Source organism: Notolepis coatsorum (assembly GCF_963971535.1).
Source record: "Notolepis coatsorum genome assembly, chromosome: 8".
NCBI classification, from domain to species: Eukaryota; Metazoa; Chordata; class Actinopteri; order Aulopiformes; family Paralepididae; genus Notolepis; species Notolepis coatsorum.
In genome coordinates this window covers 76,955,271-76,971,852 of record NC_140172.1, presented here as the reverse complement: position 1 = coordinate 76,971,852, position 16,582 = coordinate 76,955,271, and the positions used below count along the sequence as shown (strand labels likewise).

The 16,582-nt window shown below is 42.3% G+C and overlaps 1 protein-coding gene across 2 annotated transcripts in view; it reads right to left on the bottom strand.

The window, feature by feature from the left end:
- Positions 1–16,582, bottom strand: part of kiaa1191 (KIAA1191 ortholog) — a 127,953-nt gene that overhangs the window by 12,244 nt on the left and 99,127 nt on the right. For both annotated transcript variants that reach the window (XM_084320740.1, XM_084320741.1), the window contains exon 8: positions 1,176–1,414. In XM_084320740.1, the coding sequence (XP_084176866.1) occupies positions 1,176–1,414 (239 nt within the window). The remainder of the gene's footprint in view (positions 1–1,175; positions 1,415–16,582) is intronic.

Below are 16,582 nucleotides of genomic sequence, written 5' to 3'. Positions count from 1 at the left end.
CCACAGGCCGAAACGTTGTGTTCAAGTACATTAAAACTTGGGAACACTATAGACGGTGTGCAGACTTTTTTTCCACAAACATTACGGACCCTGATGTAAACCAGACGAAAGTCTCTCTGGTCTGCATCCCCTTAACAATTGTGTGTATTGAGAATTGAGCCGTACTGTATTGTACCCATTCTGCAATCTGTTAATAAAGTTTTCAATCAATCAATCAATCAATCAAGTTAACTTTAGTTTGAACCTCGGTTGTCAAGCCGCGTCAATGTTGTGTATGCATCTGGGTAGGCATCACAACGGTGTTCACTGTGCCTTTAAGACGGCACGGTGGGCTGGACGACAGGGCTGTGAAATACCGTCAGTGTTGTGGTATCGTCAGTTCGGTTGGTGTGTTGTTGTGCACTGGTTGAGCACGCAATAAAACATATAACCTTACGTCGTAGTCCGGTGCGTTTTTGGAAACATTATAGTCATAACAGATACACCTAGCTAACATGGGGCTGGCTGCTTTGAGTGCGCACACACACACACACGCACACACACACAACACACACACACACACACACACACACACACACACACACACACACACACACACACACACACACACACAGGGCTAACGTTAGCTAGCAAGCAGCTATATAGCTAAAATGCTAACTAGAAGCTAACTACTGTATACTGTTCCAATAGACTAACATACACCTCTGTGATTTAAATGTGTCCTTGCCTTATACTCGAGGGTTGTACTAGGGTTGGATGCAGTTCCCCGTTGGTCAGTCTGTCTGTTTTCCATCTTCTGCTGTGTTTAACGTTATCTGTTTGCGAGTGCTCCCTTGACTGATGGCTAGTACCGCAGGACTTTTATTCAACATTATATATGTCCGCCCCGTGGTTGGCCAGTACGGCGGGAACTTTTATTAAACATTCTATATGTCCGCGGGTCTTGTGCAGTGCTCTTGTGACACTGTCAACCAAAGCGAGCACTCAGAAGACGCGCACCGTTTGCCAGTGACTGTGATTGCAGAATGTTTTTTTTTGTTTTGTTTACTAGTCGCCAGACTGGCGAGTGGTCTTCATGAATCACTCGCCAAACCTAAAAAATACTTGCATTTGGCGAGTAAAGTGGCCTAATTTCCTCCCCTGTACCTAGGTTAGGGTCAGAGGTCAGGTGTTACCTGGGTTAGGGTCAGAGGGTTTTGTAGAGTCTGATCCCAAGTCAGAGGATGATTTCAGGACGACAGGTCGCGGCCCGAATGAACTCCATCTTTCCATCACCCCTCCTCCTCCTGCTCCTCCCATCACCCCTCCTCCTCCTCCTGCTCCTCCTCCTCCTCCGGCTGCATCTCCTCCCATGTCCAGACTAGTGTTGTACATGTCCACACTGAGCTCGGAGCCTGCGCTACTGAACCAGCCCCTGAAAACACACAGGTTAGAGAGCACAGACATAGCCTTGTAAATGCACATCCAGGTATTTAAGATGTGTTAGTAGTATGGACTATGGGTATTTAAGATGTGTTAGTAGTATAGACTATGGACTATGGGTATTTAAGATGTGTTAGTATGTGTTTATGTTTATTTAGGATCCCCATTAGCTTTTGCACTTGACAATACAATTAAAACAATACAACAATATTCAAGACTTTACATCATTATCAACATCAATTACAACATCATTTACATCATCAATTACATCATTAACAATCTCATTAACAATCTCATCCTCAGTTAAGGATGACATTGTACAAGATACTTATTAGTATAAAGTATTAAAATAAAATAATTAAAATAAAATAAATAGTGCTTCCTGAGCAGCACTCACTGCCATCAACAAATACAATTAACAAACAGTCAATTGGTTTTCACCGCTATGCGATAAGGGTTCAGTGCATGCTTGTTAGTAGATGGTATTTAAATGTTTTCTTGAAAGTGGTTTTGGATTCTATTTCAGCGAAGTAGCTTGGCAAAGAGTTCCATTCCATGATAGCTCTGTAAGTCACAGAAGATTTGAGTAGATTTGTCCTGGGCTTAGGTGCCAGTAGATGGCCTGACGTAGCTTGTCTGGTCAATGTTCTTCTCTTATGTAAACTATATGATCATAAAAATACTGTGGTTTTTTGACAACTTGAACATTTCTGAGAAAAGTAATGAGACGAGATTGCAGACGTTTCTCAACCGGAAGCCATGATATATTTCTGTGCATAACTCTATTAGTTAGTTATTAGTGCGCTTTGAACAGTGGAGAGCTAGTCTGGCAGCCTTATTTTGAGCTATTTGTAGTTTCTGTATTATGTGTTTTTGCTGCTGATGACCATAATTATGATCGGACAGTACTCAAGATGTGACAAAACCAGAGCCTGGATGACTTCTTTCAAAGTGGTTGGTGTTAAATACTTTGTGCATTTTCTTGTCAGAGCTATGCTCCTTCCTATTTTTGTTACGATACTGTCAATGACTGACAAAAAACGTTGTCCACTTTAAACCAGAATCAAGAACCATGCCAAGCAACTCAGCCTTTTTTACCTGTTCCACTGGCTGACCAGCCAGTGTCAGGCTTAATTGTGGATCGCTGCTTAATATGTGCCTGGATCAGAACACCATTGCTTTTGTTTTTGCAATGTTGAGTACCAGTTTGTTATTGTTGACCCAGTCTGTTATGGCTTTAAGCTCTATTTTATGTAGATTGTTTAACTCACTACATGTTGATACTGTACTATACATTGTGGAATCATCAGCATACATGATTACACTGGATTTATTTAATACATAAGGGAGGTCGTTTGTGAATATTGAGTATAGCAAAGGCCCAAGCAAACTTCGCTGTGGGACCCCACACTGCAATACCTTACTTTCAGAAAAGCTCTTGAGCCCTAGCCCTATTTTCTGAAAATCCACCAAAAAATGCATACAAATACAAGTAAATGGAAGATTGCTCCACTTCTACAATGTCCATTTGCATGGTATCTAGGGACATCTATGGATCTCAGGAAATGTATTCCAAGTGTCAGAAATATTGTGTCTGTTACTAGGCTTGAATAAATTGTAATGAACCAAAGGAGAATATACGTTTTCATTATTTTTTCTTTTCTTTTTTCATCTTTGAAATCATGCTAAAATTGACCAGACATGAACAATTATTTCAGCACCTTCTTGAGATCACGTGTACAAAAAAATCTAAGCAAATTAATAAAGTACAGTTATTTGTTTATAATGTAGATTTCTCAGCCATTTTCCATCAGAATGCAACGCCGTTTTTGCTAGATGTTCACAGAAAGGTGGAGAAACTAACTGCATTCTAATTTATGCCAATAATGTTCAGGTTGTGGGAGATAATCCCGAAAAGACAAATAAAAAAGTAAATCCACAAGTCATATGATTGACAGGAGCTGGCTTGAGCTGGTAGTGTCGTTTTTCGAAATTTCAAAGCCTATCAAAAGCCCTGGGTCTCCTCTCCTCATATGACTACAAACAAAATGGCGGCGCGCGATTCCTAGCATCGATATTCGCCTGTTTCCCACTAGATTTCCAAAACTCATATTTCACTAATAACACTTTAACCTATTGGTAAACAAACGTATTGCTGAAAATATACACTTTGACTGCTGTTTTGACAGGATTAGGGTCTTTACTCTTGGCTACATTTGAAAAAAAACCGCAACATTAATTCATACAGTCTGTAGAGATGGATGTATGGTGTGATGTCATTTTGGGTCCGGTACCGGACCCATGAGGCTTAAGAGGTTAAAAAGCTTGGAGCTGTGTCTGTTAATGATGCATGCTGAACTACTTTACCCAGGAACCATAGTAATATACATAACCCCTCCCCCACCTAACACCCTCCAGGTAGAGCAGTATGTGGCTTTGTTATTATGATGTAATGATGTGAGACAGTTTACAGTCTTACAGTTTAACTTTGTTATTATGATATGATGATGTGAGAGACAGTTTAGAGTCTTACAGTTTAACTTTGAGTTAAATCCCCACACAGGATTTCCATTAAAGGAAGGAGAGGAATAGAGGATTTGTAAAAAAAAAGTCAACCAACGAACTAGATTCTTGTACCGGATCCCCTCTCTGGTAAACAAGAATACCCTGAAGACTCTGGCAGGAGCACTCATTTAAGGGTACTATGACTATGCTTGCACCTCATGGTACCAAAGCACCTCAAAGGCGCTAAAAACTAAATTACAAACATCACAAAACAAACTGGTCAGACTACTGGATGGCTTAGGGGCCTTTCTCACTCACCCATTCGGTTCCATTCAATTCCGTTCGGGTCCGTTCCGAGATCTGATGCGAACTCCCCCCTCCCTCTCCCCCCTCTAGTTTGTGTACACACTTCAGTCTTGGTTCGCTCCGGGTTCTGTTTACGGTTTGCGTTTTGAGCGTTTACGCTTGCCGTAGGCGATGATGTCACGTTCGAAAATGTAAACAGGAAGTGTGTTAACACGACGGCGGAGACTGGATGCTGATATAAAATAAACAAATAACCAATAAATATGAAGTTATATTTGAACCTCTGTTGTCAAGCCTTGTCAATATAACCCACCCCCCTTTTCTCACAAATGGAACTGGTGTTGTGGAGTCCGCTTTTGAGCGTTTTGCAGGGTTAACGATAACGCTAAGCTAACGGCTAACGCTAGTTAGCTTAGCCTGTTCAGCAGCTAACATTATCCCATCGCTCGTGGCAATTATATTGCATGTCATTGATCTACCGGTCGATCACGGCCGACGGGTTGGGCACCACTGGTCTATAGAAATAAATGCATTCGAACAAGAAAGTATAGTAGACATAGCAATGGCTAACGCTAAGCTAACGGCTAACGCTAGTTAGCTTAGCCTGTTCAGCAGCTAACATTATCCCATCGCTCGTGGCAATTATATTGCATGTCATTGATCTACCGGTCGATCACGGCCAACTGGTTGGGCACCACTGGTCTATAGAAATAAATGCATTCGAACAGGAAAGTATAGTAGACATAGCAATGGCAAACGCTAAGCTAACGGCTAACGCTAGTTAGCTTAGCCTGTTCAGCAGCTAACATTATCCCATCGCTCGTGGCAATTATATTGCATGTCAACCGACTGGTTGGGCACCACTGGTCTAATAGAAATAAATGCACTCGAACAAGAAACCAATGTATAGACATAATAATGGCAAACAAAATTGCCAGGCCTAATAATATAATAATAATAATGCAGGACCTGCTCAGAGGTCTTTAATTGGCATACAATTATCCTCAACACACACACACCGGAACACACACGCATGCATTGTCTCTGTAGGATCGCCGATGCGATTCGTCTCTGCGATTAACCCATCCCGTCGTCCTTCCCCCCCAAGGGCAGCCGGGAGCAGACAGGCGTCAACGTGAGCCGCGCCAGGGGACCAATCCAAGTGCTCCTGCCCGTCTTCATCAAGGACGCCACAGCGTTAGCGATCTGTTGTTGTGCATGTTTTTCCATTGGGGTTATCTTATCGGGGGGAAACCCTTGCGAGCACGGGGAGAACATGCAAACTCCACACAGAAAGGCCTGGGAGATACCCCACCTGAGTACCTGGCATCATGGAAACCTGGTCCCCAAGGGGTAATCGAACCCTGGACCTTCTTGCTGTGAGGCGACAGTGTTAACCACTACACCACCGTGCCGCTGTGGGAAGTGTTGCGCTTTGTAACGTGGCTTCATGTTTTTATCCACTGAGCTGTGAGGCTCCACATGCTTGTTTTGGTTGAGGTCTGAACTCGCAAATTACCCATAAATATCGTTTTTGTGGGTATTGTCCAGTTGTTGCTGTGTGGTTTTATCTGCCCAAAATTCAAGCAAGCATGAAAGCATTACAGTAACGACGTTGTGTGTCACGCCCCCCGCTCCCACTAGCGCGCACCCGAGACCACCTATTTCACCGGTCCAGGTTCAGCGCCCCCGGGGACAAATCAGCGGGGGACGGGGACGGGGGGGGAGCGTTCTCACTCAGACGGACACACCCTTTTCTGGTGCGACCCGGCGCTGATTCGACCCCGAATGGTGAGTGAGAAAGGGCCCTTATACTTCCTTACATTTCTTACTGTGTGGAAGTACGGGGGTCGACATTAAAAAATACAGTAAATCCAATAGTCGTACTGCAAAAGTGGGCCATTCGGAACCTTTTCAAGGCTGGTTACTATGAACACACAAATCCATTGTTTATAAAGTCTCATATTATGAAATTTAATGATTTGGTTTACTATAAAACTATGCAAATAATGTACAGTATCAGTACATTATTTCGGGCGGCTATGGCTCAGGGGTAGAGAGGGGCGTCCAATGATCGAAGGGTTGGTGGTTCGAATCCCGCTCAAGCCCATGTCCATCCCATTGCCGTTGTGTCCTTGGGCAAGACACTTAACCTACTTGCCTCGTATGAATGTGTATGCATGTGAATGAATGTTGGTGGTGGTCGGAGGGGCCGTAGGCGATAATTATTCGCCACGCTTCCGTGAGTCTGCCTCAGGGCAGCTCTGGCTGCAATTGTAGCTTACCACCACCGGTATGACTGTGTATGAACGAATAATGGACTCTGTGAAGCGCTCTGAGTCAGAGAAGAGCGCTATATAAATCCAATCCATTATTATTATTATTATTATTACAGAGCTAAAGCAAAGGTACTCCCAGATGGGGTGCAAAGGTTTTTTTCAATACATGAAAGAAAATATGATTTGAGAGATATTTGTAAATTTACTGTTCAAAAAGCTAAGAAAGGGATTAAAAGGAGGTGTATTTCTATTATTGGGGTTAACTTGTGGAACAATGCTGATATACAGTTAAGAATGAGTAATTAGATTTTGGTTTTTAAGAAAAAGGTTTGTAAAGCTATTTTTTAAAACTACAAGGGTGAATAACACTGTTTTGTTTTGTTTTTTTTCTTGTAGAATACTGCTTTGGAATCTACATTTTTGTATTTTTTTTTGTAAAGCAAATTTTGAAAACTACAAGGGTGAATAATACTGTTTTGCTTGCTTTTTTGATTTTTTTTTAATACTGTTTGAGTCTAAATTTTTAGATTTCTTTGGTAAGAATATAGGACAGGCACATAATAAGCACTATGCTTCAGTCTGTACCTTTTCAGTCACTGTAAAAATCAAATATTGATAAATGATGGTGTATATTGTATTGTGTGAGATGATGACTGAAAAAATAAACTACTACTACTACTACTACTACTAATGTTAAAGTCTTGCGTGTTAGAACGTTCAGTCGGGGAGTCAGGCTAGCCATGTCAGCTAGTAGCTTAGCTAAAGGCAGGGACAGCTAACAATAAATTAACTTTACTAGCGTTAGCTAACCTTATCGAGTGCTAACGTGTGGCAGATAAACTAGGAACAGACTCCCAAGTTCATCCCAACGGGGGGAAAATATCATGGGACTGGTGAACTTTTTAATCTCCACGATAGGAAAATGCGTCGACATCGTCTCCTTCCTCTTGGACCTCAACTTTGCCATTGATTCTGCGTGTCGGTCGGTCGGTTAGAGTGCTGAGACACATTTGGTGTGCAAGGTATTTTTGGATCCAGCACCCATCCTGTTGCGTATTTGGATGTGCGTGACTTTCTTATAATTTCTTATTGGCGCTAGAGGAAAGGTCATGGTGAAGGAATCTATGTTTTTCAATGTGTATATAATGTATTGGTGGGTGACAGCATCTACTCAGATGGATCTATAGATCTTAAAAGTAGCCAGCAGTCAGTGTGTGTTGTAGCAGACTAACAGCAGCAGATGAGGATTCGGGCTGTGCGGGCGGTAATGTCAACATCGCCGTTGCTATAGTGATTTGGGTCAAAGAGCCGTTGTCAAAGACTGCGTGTCGCGTAGCAACGAGAAAAGGGGGGCGGGCCCCCGTTGCTAGGGGGAAGACGTTATGATGTGAGTTTCTTCCGGGACAAGTTAGACTGAGATACGAAGCACAGACGAGCAGACGCGTTGATCAGAGACTTTGAAACGCGGGGAGGAAGGGAATATGCCATGTCATCGCTAGCTTCGGCTAACAGGGAATGGTGGTTGGCCACGACGAGGCCCAGAACCATTGGACTGTCGTGACAGAAGAGACGGTGGAGAAGAATGATTTACATCGGGTACAGAGGCTATGTTTATGAAAATAAACATGAGGATCTAAGGAAAGAGATCATGTTGCAGTGTCGTTTCTTATGACTAACGGATGTACTAACAGGGATTGATACAAACACAACGCAGAACAGAGAGTGTCACGAAGGAGATGATGAGATGAGATTAGCTGATTACACAAGAATCCAACAATGGGAAAGGTCATTGATTGACCGAAATCAATAGGGTTCTTCCACTAGAGGTCATGATTGTTCACAGCAAATTTGATAATATTCAAATGAAAACCATTAGTTATCACATTAAGGATGTGTTCTGGGTGAATACCTTATCAGCCTGAATGTTTTTTTTGTTTCAACAGAACATTTCTTATATTCACATTCTAGAGCAGGGGTCAGCAACCTTTTTGACATGAAGTGCCTGTTTGAAATATAGTTGTAACTTCTCTGCTCAAATCGCAGCGACAACCAGAACCTGCCGATTCCTCCTGAGCAACGTCAGAAGGATCCGCCCCTTCCTGACAAAAGAATCCACCCAACTCCTCGTCCAATCAACAGTCATCTCCCGCCTCGACTACTGCAACGCACTGCTCGCTGGCCTCCCGGCCACTGCCACTAAGCCTCTTCAACTCATTCAGAACGCAGCGGCCCGCCTGATCTCAAACCTACCGAAGTCGGCCCATGTCACCCCACTTCTTAGGGACCTGCACTGGCTCCCCATTGCTGCACGAATCCGCTTCAAGGCCCTCGACCTAGCATACCGTGCGGCAAAGGGAACTGCTCCCGCCTACCTCCGGTCAATGGTCTCTAACTACACACCCTCAAGACCCCTACGCTCTGCTTCTTCTGGCCGCCTCAGACCTACTCCTATCCAAGCTCCGGGAGGGTCATCAAAGAGAAGTCGCCTATTCTCAGTCCTTGCCCCACAATGGTGGAATGAACTACCCACCCCAGTTAGGACAGCCGAAACACGTCCAATCTTTCGCCGTCGACTAAAGACGCACTTCTTCAACCATTATCTGAATAAAAAAAATAAAAAATAAAAAATTATCTAACCCTAACTAACCATACTGTCATGCACTTGTCCTAATAAACTAACCTACACTGTAGCACTCAACACTTTGACGAACATTGTTACTCAGCTGATAGAGTTGTGCCCTTCCTGATGGCTTGTCGTACAGAACTTGTAAGTCGCTTTGGATAAAAGCGTCAGCTAAATGACTAAATGTAAATGTAAATGTAAACTAGTGTGCCTCAACAATATTCCATGCATCGTAAAAAACATTTCTCATAATCAGGTATTTTTAATGATAATTTTTACATTATTACATCATTATTGTCATTGTTATTATTAACAATATTATTATGATGGTTGTATCAACCCTAAATCTGAGTTGGGGCGGGGGTGCAATGCAGACAAACAGTTTTGCTTTACTGAGCTCCGTTATCTGGGGGCTGTAGTTGGTCACTTTAAGCTGCACACCGGAGCATCTTTTAATCCAGCTGTTTGCTGTTCTCTGATATTTTCTGACATTTCGTTGATGCGTCGCTCGACACTTCAAGCTGACATGGGGATATCTTTTATCCTTGATTTGATTGTCTCTTTGTTTGGCAAGCCTTCAAACAAAACATCTGAGCTACAGAGAAAAGCCTCCTTGATATACTCGACTTAAAAAAAAGAACCTGTGGGAGGATTTCAACAAGATAAATGCGACAACAGTGCAAAATATTTCACTATAATATTTCAAAGCAAAAAATAAAAAATAAATAAAAAATTATATATATATATCTTTTAATGCTGCCCCCTGTGCCAATGAAAATGCCCCCGCGGGGCAATATCCTAGGGTTGCCTACCCCTGTTCTATAATTTGGTTCAAATTTTAAGCAAAATGTATTCATTTTCCAGGTAGGCTAGTATGGCATCCTTGAGATGTCTAGTTTCATAATGTTACCACGTTTCATGATAGCATAAAAACTAAGCCTGCTACAGCTAGCATAAAACTTGAGCCCACTACAACTATCTTAAAAACCAAGCCTGCTACAACTAGCCTGAGCGGTCCGGTACCGGAACGAGATTGATATCACGCCATGAATCCATCAATACAGAATGTATTCATTAATGTTGCATTTCTTTTTTAAATGTAGCCAAAACAGCAGTCAAATTGTATATTTTCAGCACTACGTTTGTTTACTAATGTTTTTAAGGCCCCGTTTAGACGGAAACGCTAGCAGGTGAATACGCAAAAATATTTTTTCGGATGTGCCTTTCGTTTATACGGAAACAGCGTTTTTACGGGGTGAAACCGCAAAAAAGTGAGACTACCTTCCAGGGTGGAATTCCTAGAAACGCTAAACCTTTGCGCTCTCGTCTAAACTGTCAAAACCGCATAAAACGATGACTAAAGGGTTGTCACGGCTCTGGTCGCGCGTACTGCTTACATCACAGGCATGCGCCAGCGCCGCCAGTAGCCTAGAAGCGTAAACAAAGCATGTCTGATTCTATCCATGGCGATCACCTGGAGGCTACATTGGCAGTACTTTTAACCCTTTCACTGCCACACAACAGAAGGTTAACCCTTTACTATCACACAACCGGCTGTCGTGTGGCAGTGAAAGGGTTAAATACACAAGAATCTGTCCCGCGGCGTGAGTGGACCCACTGTCTGTGAGTGACTCTGCTTTGGTCCAATCACATTCCCCATCCACAGTCTGCGAATCAGAGGCAGAGTAGGGCGGGTCTTCACAGCACGTCATGTGACATATGCGCCAATCGTGTGACAGCGGGGCTCCGTCGTTACAGCGTCGTCTGCACGGAGAATTCCACCCCAAAACGCTCGTCTAAACGCAAAATTAAAAGTGCAACCGCAAGACGACTTTTGCGGTTTCTGTTCAGACTTCCATCCCAAAACACTCGTCTAAACGTAGCCTACGTGTTATTCGTGAAATATCAGTTTATAGAAATCTCAGCTAATCGAGTCTGAAAAAGGCGCATATTGACACGAGGACTTGGCGCAACCTAACTTGAGTGTAGAGAAGAGACCCAGGAATTTCTATGGGCTTTCGAATAAAATAAAAAAATATATACACTTCCCAGCTCACGCCAGACCCTGTCAATCATCGGACTTCTAGTGTGAAGATTTTTTCTCTCTTGTTATTTTCGTGATCATATCTCACGGGCGGAACAAACCTGAACGTTATTGCCATAAAATAGAATGCAGTTAGTTTCTCTACCTTCCTGTGGACATCTAGCAAAGAAACGCGTTGCAATCTGATGAAAAATGGCGGAGCAATTTACATTATAAAAAAGTAACTGTACTTACAGTAGATTTCATTCATGTTTTTACTGCCCTGTCAGGGGTGCCTGGTGGTACTAAATCCAGATTGAACTCTGCCATTGGAAAGGGGAGATTTGCCCCGATCCATAGATGTGTGACTTGGCCATAATAAGGTAATTTATAGGTCTGATATTCTATAATCATATTTCAGATTGCATGTGTCCGGATGGCAGAATTCAGTACTGCATCTACAAAACCTCATGTGCTCTTTATTCATTTGCTTAGATATTTTGTACATGTGAACTCAAGAAGGTGCTGAACGAGCTCAGTGACAAACATTTTCACGTCTGGTAAATTTTAGCATGGTGTTATTCACAGTCAAAGATGAAAAAAGATAATTGATATTCTCCTGACACATGCCTTCTCTATTTGAATGACCACATCAAACAAGAGGTGGACGCAGGCAAATACTGCGGCATGGTCATGCTGGACCTACAAAAGGCCTTTGACACGGTCAATCACTCCATTCTGATTGACAAGCTAAAAGCAATTGGTTTTGATAGTCTATCAGTGAGCTGGATGCAATCCTACCTTGAGGGGAGGGAACAGATGGTGGAGGTAAACGGTACCCTATCCCCCCCCCCTCACAGTGAGCTGTGGTGTTCCACAAGGAAGCATACTAGGACCGCTACTGTTCCTAATTTATGCAAATGACATGTCGTCAGCTTGTGACTGCAACTTGTTCCTGTTTGCGGACGACTCAGCCCTGCTGGTCTCTGACAAGAACAAGTTACAGGTTGAAAAAACCCTCAGCTCGGAACTAGGCAGAATCTGCATATGGCTCGCTGATAACAAACTATCATTACACATGGGCAAAACAGAGTCCATTCTCTTCGGTTCAAATAACAAACTCAGCAAGACCGACGGCTTCTCAGTTACAGTGGGTGACAATATTGTCACAAGGAAAGATGAAATTACCTACCTGGGTTCCATCCTAGAGGCTAATCTCTCCTGTGACAAAATGGCATCCAATGTAATAAAAAAAGTCAACCAACGAACTCGATTCTTGTACCGGATCTCCTCTCTGGTAAACAAGAATACCCTGAAGACTCTGGCAGGAGCACTCATTCAGGGGTACTACGACTATGCTTGCACCTCATGGTACCAAAGCACCTCAAAGGCGCTAAAAACAAAATTACAAACATCTCAAAACAAACTGGTCAGACTACTGCTTGACCTTACTCCTAGAACCCACCTCACCCCTGCTCACTTTGACAACCTAGGATGGCTTAGAGTAGACGACAGAGTACAGCAACTTGCAATGGGCCTGGTCTACAAGATACACTACACGACCAAGGTACCCATGTACATGTCAAAATACTTCCCAAAGGTCAGTGAATACCACGATCACAACACCAGAGGGAGCTCCACAAATCATGTTAAACCCAGATTCGGCTCAAATAAGGGACTAAACACGTTTCGCAATTATGCCACATCAATGTGGAACGCCCTACCCAAAGCTGTAAAGGAATGTGGATCACTACCCACTTTCAAAACCTCTCTCAAGGGACACCTACGGGAGACTGCAATTCAACACTGGCCCCTGTAAATATCCTAACCCAACCCCCTCCAATGTACAGTCATTTACCTAGTATGGTTTTGTCAATAGTCCAATGTACAATTTTGTTTGTTTGTACAGTGTCTCCCCCCCCCCCCTCAATGTACAGTTTTACTTGTTTATACAGTGTGCCCCCCCCCCCCCCAACCACCTCCAATGTAAATTACCCAGTATGGTTGTCAATATCCCAATGTACCCAACCCCCCCCCCACCCAACCTCCTCCAATGTACAGTTTCTACGTCAAATGTATATACTCCCTTTTCTTGACTCCTTCTGTATCACAAACAGTACTGTATTTGCAAATCTGGTATGTCATAAATGTATAGATGTAGCAGTACTGACTATCTGTATATCATGTATGTCATATATGTCCTGATGAATTGAAAATGGGGGACCCTGATGTAAACAAGACGAAAGTCTTTCTCTGGTCTGCATCCCCTTAACAATTGTGTGTATTGAGCTGTACTGTATTGTACCCATTCTGCAATCTGTTAATAAAGTTTTCAATCAATCAATCAATCAATCAATCAATCAATCAATCAATCAATCAATCCTTTGGTTCATTAAAATGTGAAAAAAAAACTTGTAAAAGTGGAGCAATCTTCCATTTACTACTGAACGAGCTACAACTAGTATAAAAACAGCCTGCTACAGCTATCTTAAAAACTGAGCCTGCTACAACTAACTTAAAACTGAGCCCACTACAACTAGCTTAAAAACTGAACCTGCTACAGCTAGCTTAAAAAACGGAACCCACTACAGCTAGCTTAAAATCTGAGCCCGCTACAACTAGCTTAAAAACTGAACCCGCTACAGAACCCATAGGGCGTCGGGTGGCGTAGCGGAGATTGCGCTCGTCACCAATGCAAGAGGCTGCGGTCTCGACTCACGGAGTCAGCATTGCCCTGCAGCTTGGGCCGGTCGTCATACTAACTCGTTTGGCTGAGTTAGGGGGAGAGAAGTCATGGATGGTAATCTGGGGTTGTGGACAGCGGGTCAGGTCTGGGCGCCTGCTCAGCGAAAGGCAGGAAATGGTGATGGCAGACCTCCCACGCGTTACGCTTCACCAATGAGAGTCCTCGCTGCCAGGTGAAAAAAAGAGCCACTGGCTGTCTCCACATGTGTCGGAGGAAGCATGTGATGGACTTCAGGGTTCCCTTGTACCGACCAGTAGGAGGAACATGCGCACAACAACCAGGTAGGGGAGGGGGGGAATTGGCAAAACGACTAAATTGGGATGGGGAGAAAAATAGAAAAAATCAGGCGGAGAAAAATAGGATACAAAAAAAACGTAACCCACTACAGTTAGCTTAAAATCTGAGCCCGCTACAACTAACTAGCTTAAAAACTGAACTCGCTACAGCTAGCTTAAAAACTGAGCCTGCTACAACTAGCTTAAAATCTGAGCCCGCTACAACTAGCTTAAAAACTGAACCCGCTACAGCTATCTTAAAAACTGAGCCTGCTACAACTAGTTTAAAAACTGAGCCTGCCACAACTAGCTTAAAAACTGAGCATGCCACAGCTAGCTTAAAAACTGAGCCTGCTACAACTAGCTTAAAAAGGGAACCTGCTACAACTAGCTTAAACACAGAATCTGCTACAGCTAGTTTAAAAACTGAGCCCGCTACAACTAGCTTAAAAACGGAGCCTGCTACAACTAGCTTAAAAACGGAACCTGCTACAGCTAGCATACGGACTGGGCCAGGGGCGTCGTTTTGGTATGGCAAGGTATGGCACTCAAATTAATAAAAGATTATAAGAAAAAAAATCTTTTTTTAAATTGAATGTTGATTTAGAATTCGAATGTCAACATTATGAACGAACCTTCAAACTATTAGGTACAGCCCTAGCATGTACAGCCCTTGATATAGTCAATTATCTCACTTTTACTAGGTGACTTTTACTAGGTGACTAACTCAAATATGCCAAAAAAATTTAAAAGGAAAATGGACATATGGACGTTTTTTTGTCAAAGGGCAGCAGAGACAAGTGATACAGGGACACAGGTAGGGTCTTACAATGGCTTAGTACTTTTTGTGAACGTGTTTTTGATACTACATTATGCTGAACACACAACTCAAAACCGTACCTAAGGAATATTGGCTCAATTGCAAGAAAAATAAGAGTTATGATATTACATTTTGCTCAGCATAATGTATGCAAAATATTGTGGTTCCCTGCTTTAGTCTGTTGACACATTTCTATACTAAATGCTTTTGTAGTCCTGTCATACCTAAATGTCATATAAGTGAATTGTTTAAAGGGGAACTATCTTATAAATGGCCTTTTTCAGTGTTTAGCATTGTTTCCTAGCTATGTGGACTTATATTAATAGGATCTATGTCTCTAATTCTCATATTGGCGCATTCTTCGAATTCTCCTCTCACAATATTCACCCTCACTGAACTGAGTCATCTGGAAATGTGCATATCTGTAATGTCAGAGATGTCTCAGCTGCATAATAATGTGGCAGTTGGCACCAGGCCACACAGTGGTTGGAGCCCAGCCTCAAAACGGCTTAGGATCTTGAGGTAGAAAAATTTGTTTTTGAGTACTTGATTAGAAATACAAAACAATGCATTTTTTTTTGAAAAAACCTTACAGGTGTTCCATAGACTCACAGGAATTGTGTAAAAGTGCCCAAATAGTGAAAGAAATAGTAAAATAGTTCCCCTTTAAGAATTACATCACGCGGCGGAGTGTGTTATAGGAATTCGATCACGCCTAGGGGTGGTTGTTAGGCCCGACGCGCAGCGGAGGGTTGTTAGACCCCCCCTAGACGTGATCTAATTCCTATAACACACGACTTCAAGTGATGTAATGTCTTTTATACAATGACCCAATTCACCCAACCTTATTATTATTATTATTATAAACAGTAATTGAAGATTTATTCAAAAACAGAAAAAGTAGATCCAAAACAGAAAACGTAGATCCAATGGAAGTCATGCTTGATTGATTGCACATTTTATTAACATATAATATATGTTAATAAAATCAATCATATTATGACATACATGACATTAGGGCTGACCCCTATTAGTCAATTAGTCGACTAATCGGTCGAAAGGAGCCGTAGTCGACTGCCAACATCTTAGTCAAAAAAAAAAAAAAAAAAAATTATACCGGTATTTTCTTTTTATTTTTATCATTCTTACCAAAAGAAAAGAGGCCTAGAAGCGTGGCTAACGCTAATGGCACGCATATCAGAGGCTAACTGCCTACGAAAACAGGCACAGAGGCACTGAAAGAAGATTTCACCCATCTAATGAACACACTAGACTAGACAAATATCAAGATGTATCCATCAGTGGACCAATTGCATGCTTTTGCAGAGGACAAGAAGCCTTCAGTCGACTCCTTCAGACATTAAAGGGGATGTTGGAGCCGAAATACTTGATTGGACGTATTGTTATTTATGTTATGGTTGATGGTTATACCTATAGAGGGAAATTAGTTAAATGTATGGAATATTGAACGAAATTATTTATTGGTTTATATAAGTTATGCAAATCACAATATTATGTACTGGATAGGATATGAGTTATGATTGCTGAGCATTTAGGTAGGTCTAGCTCCCTCTTTGGGTCAG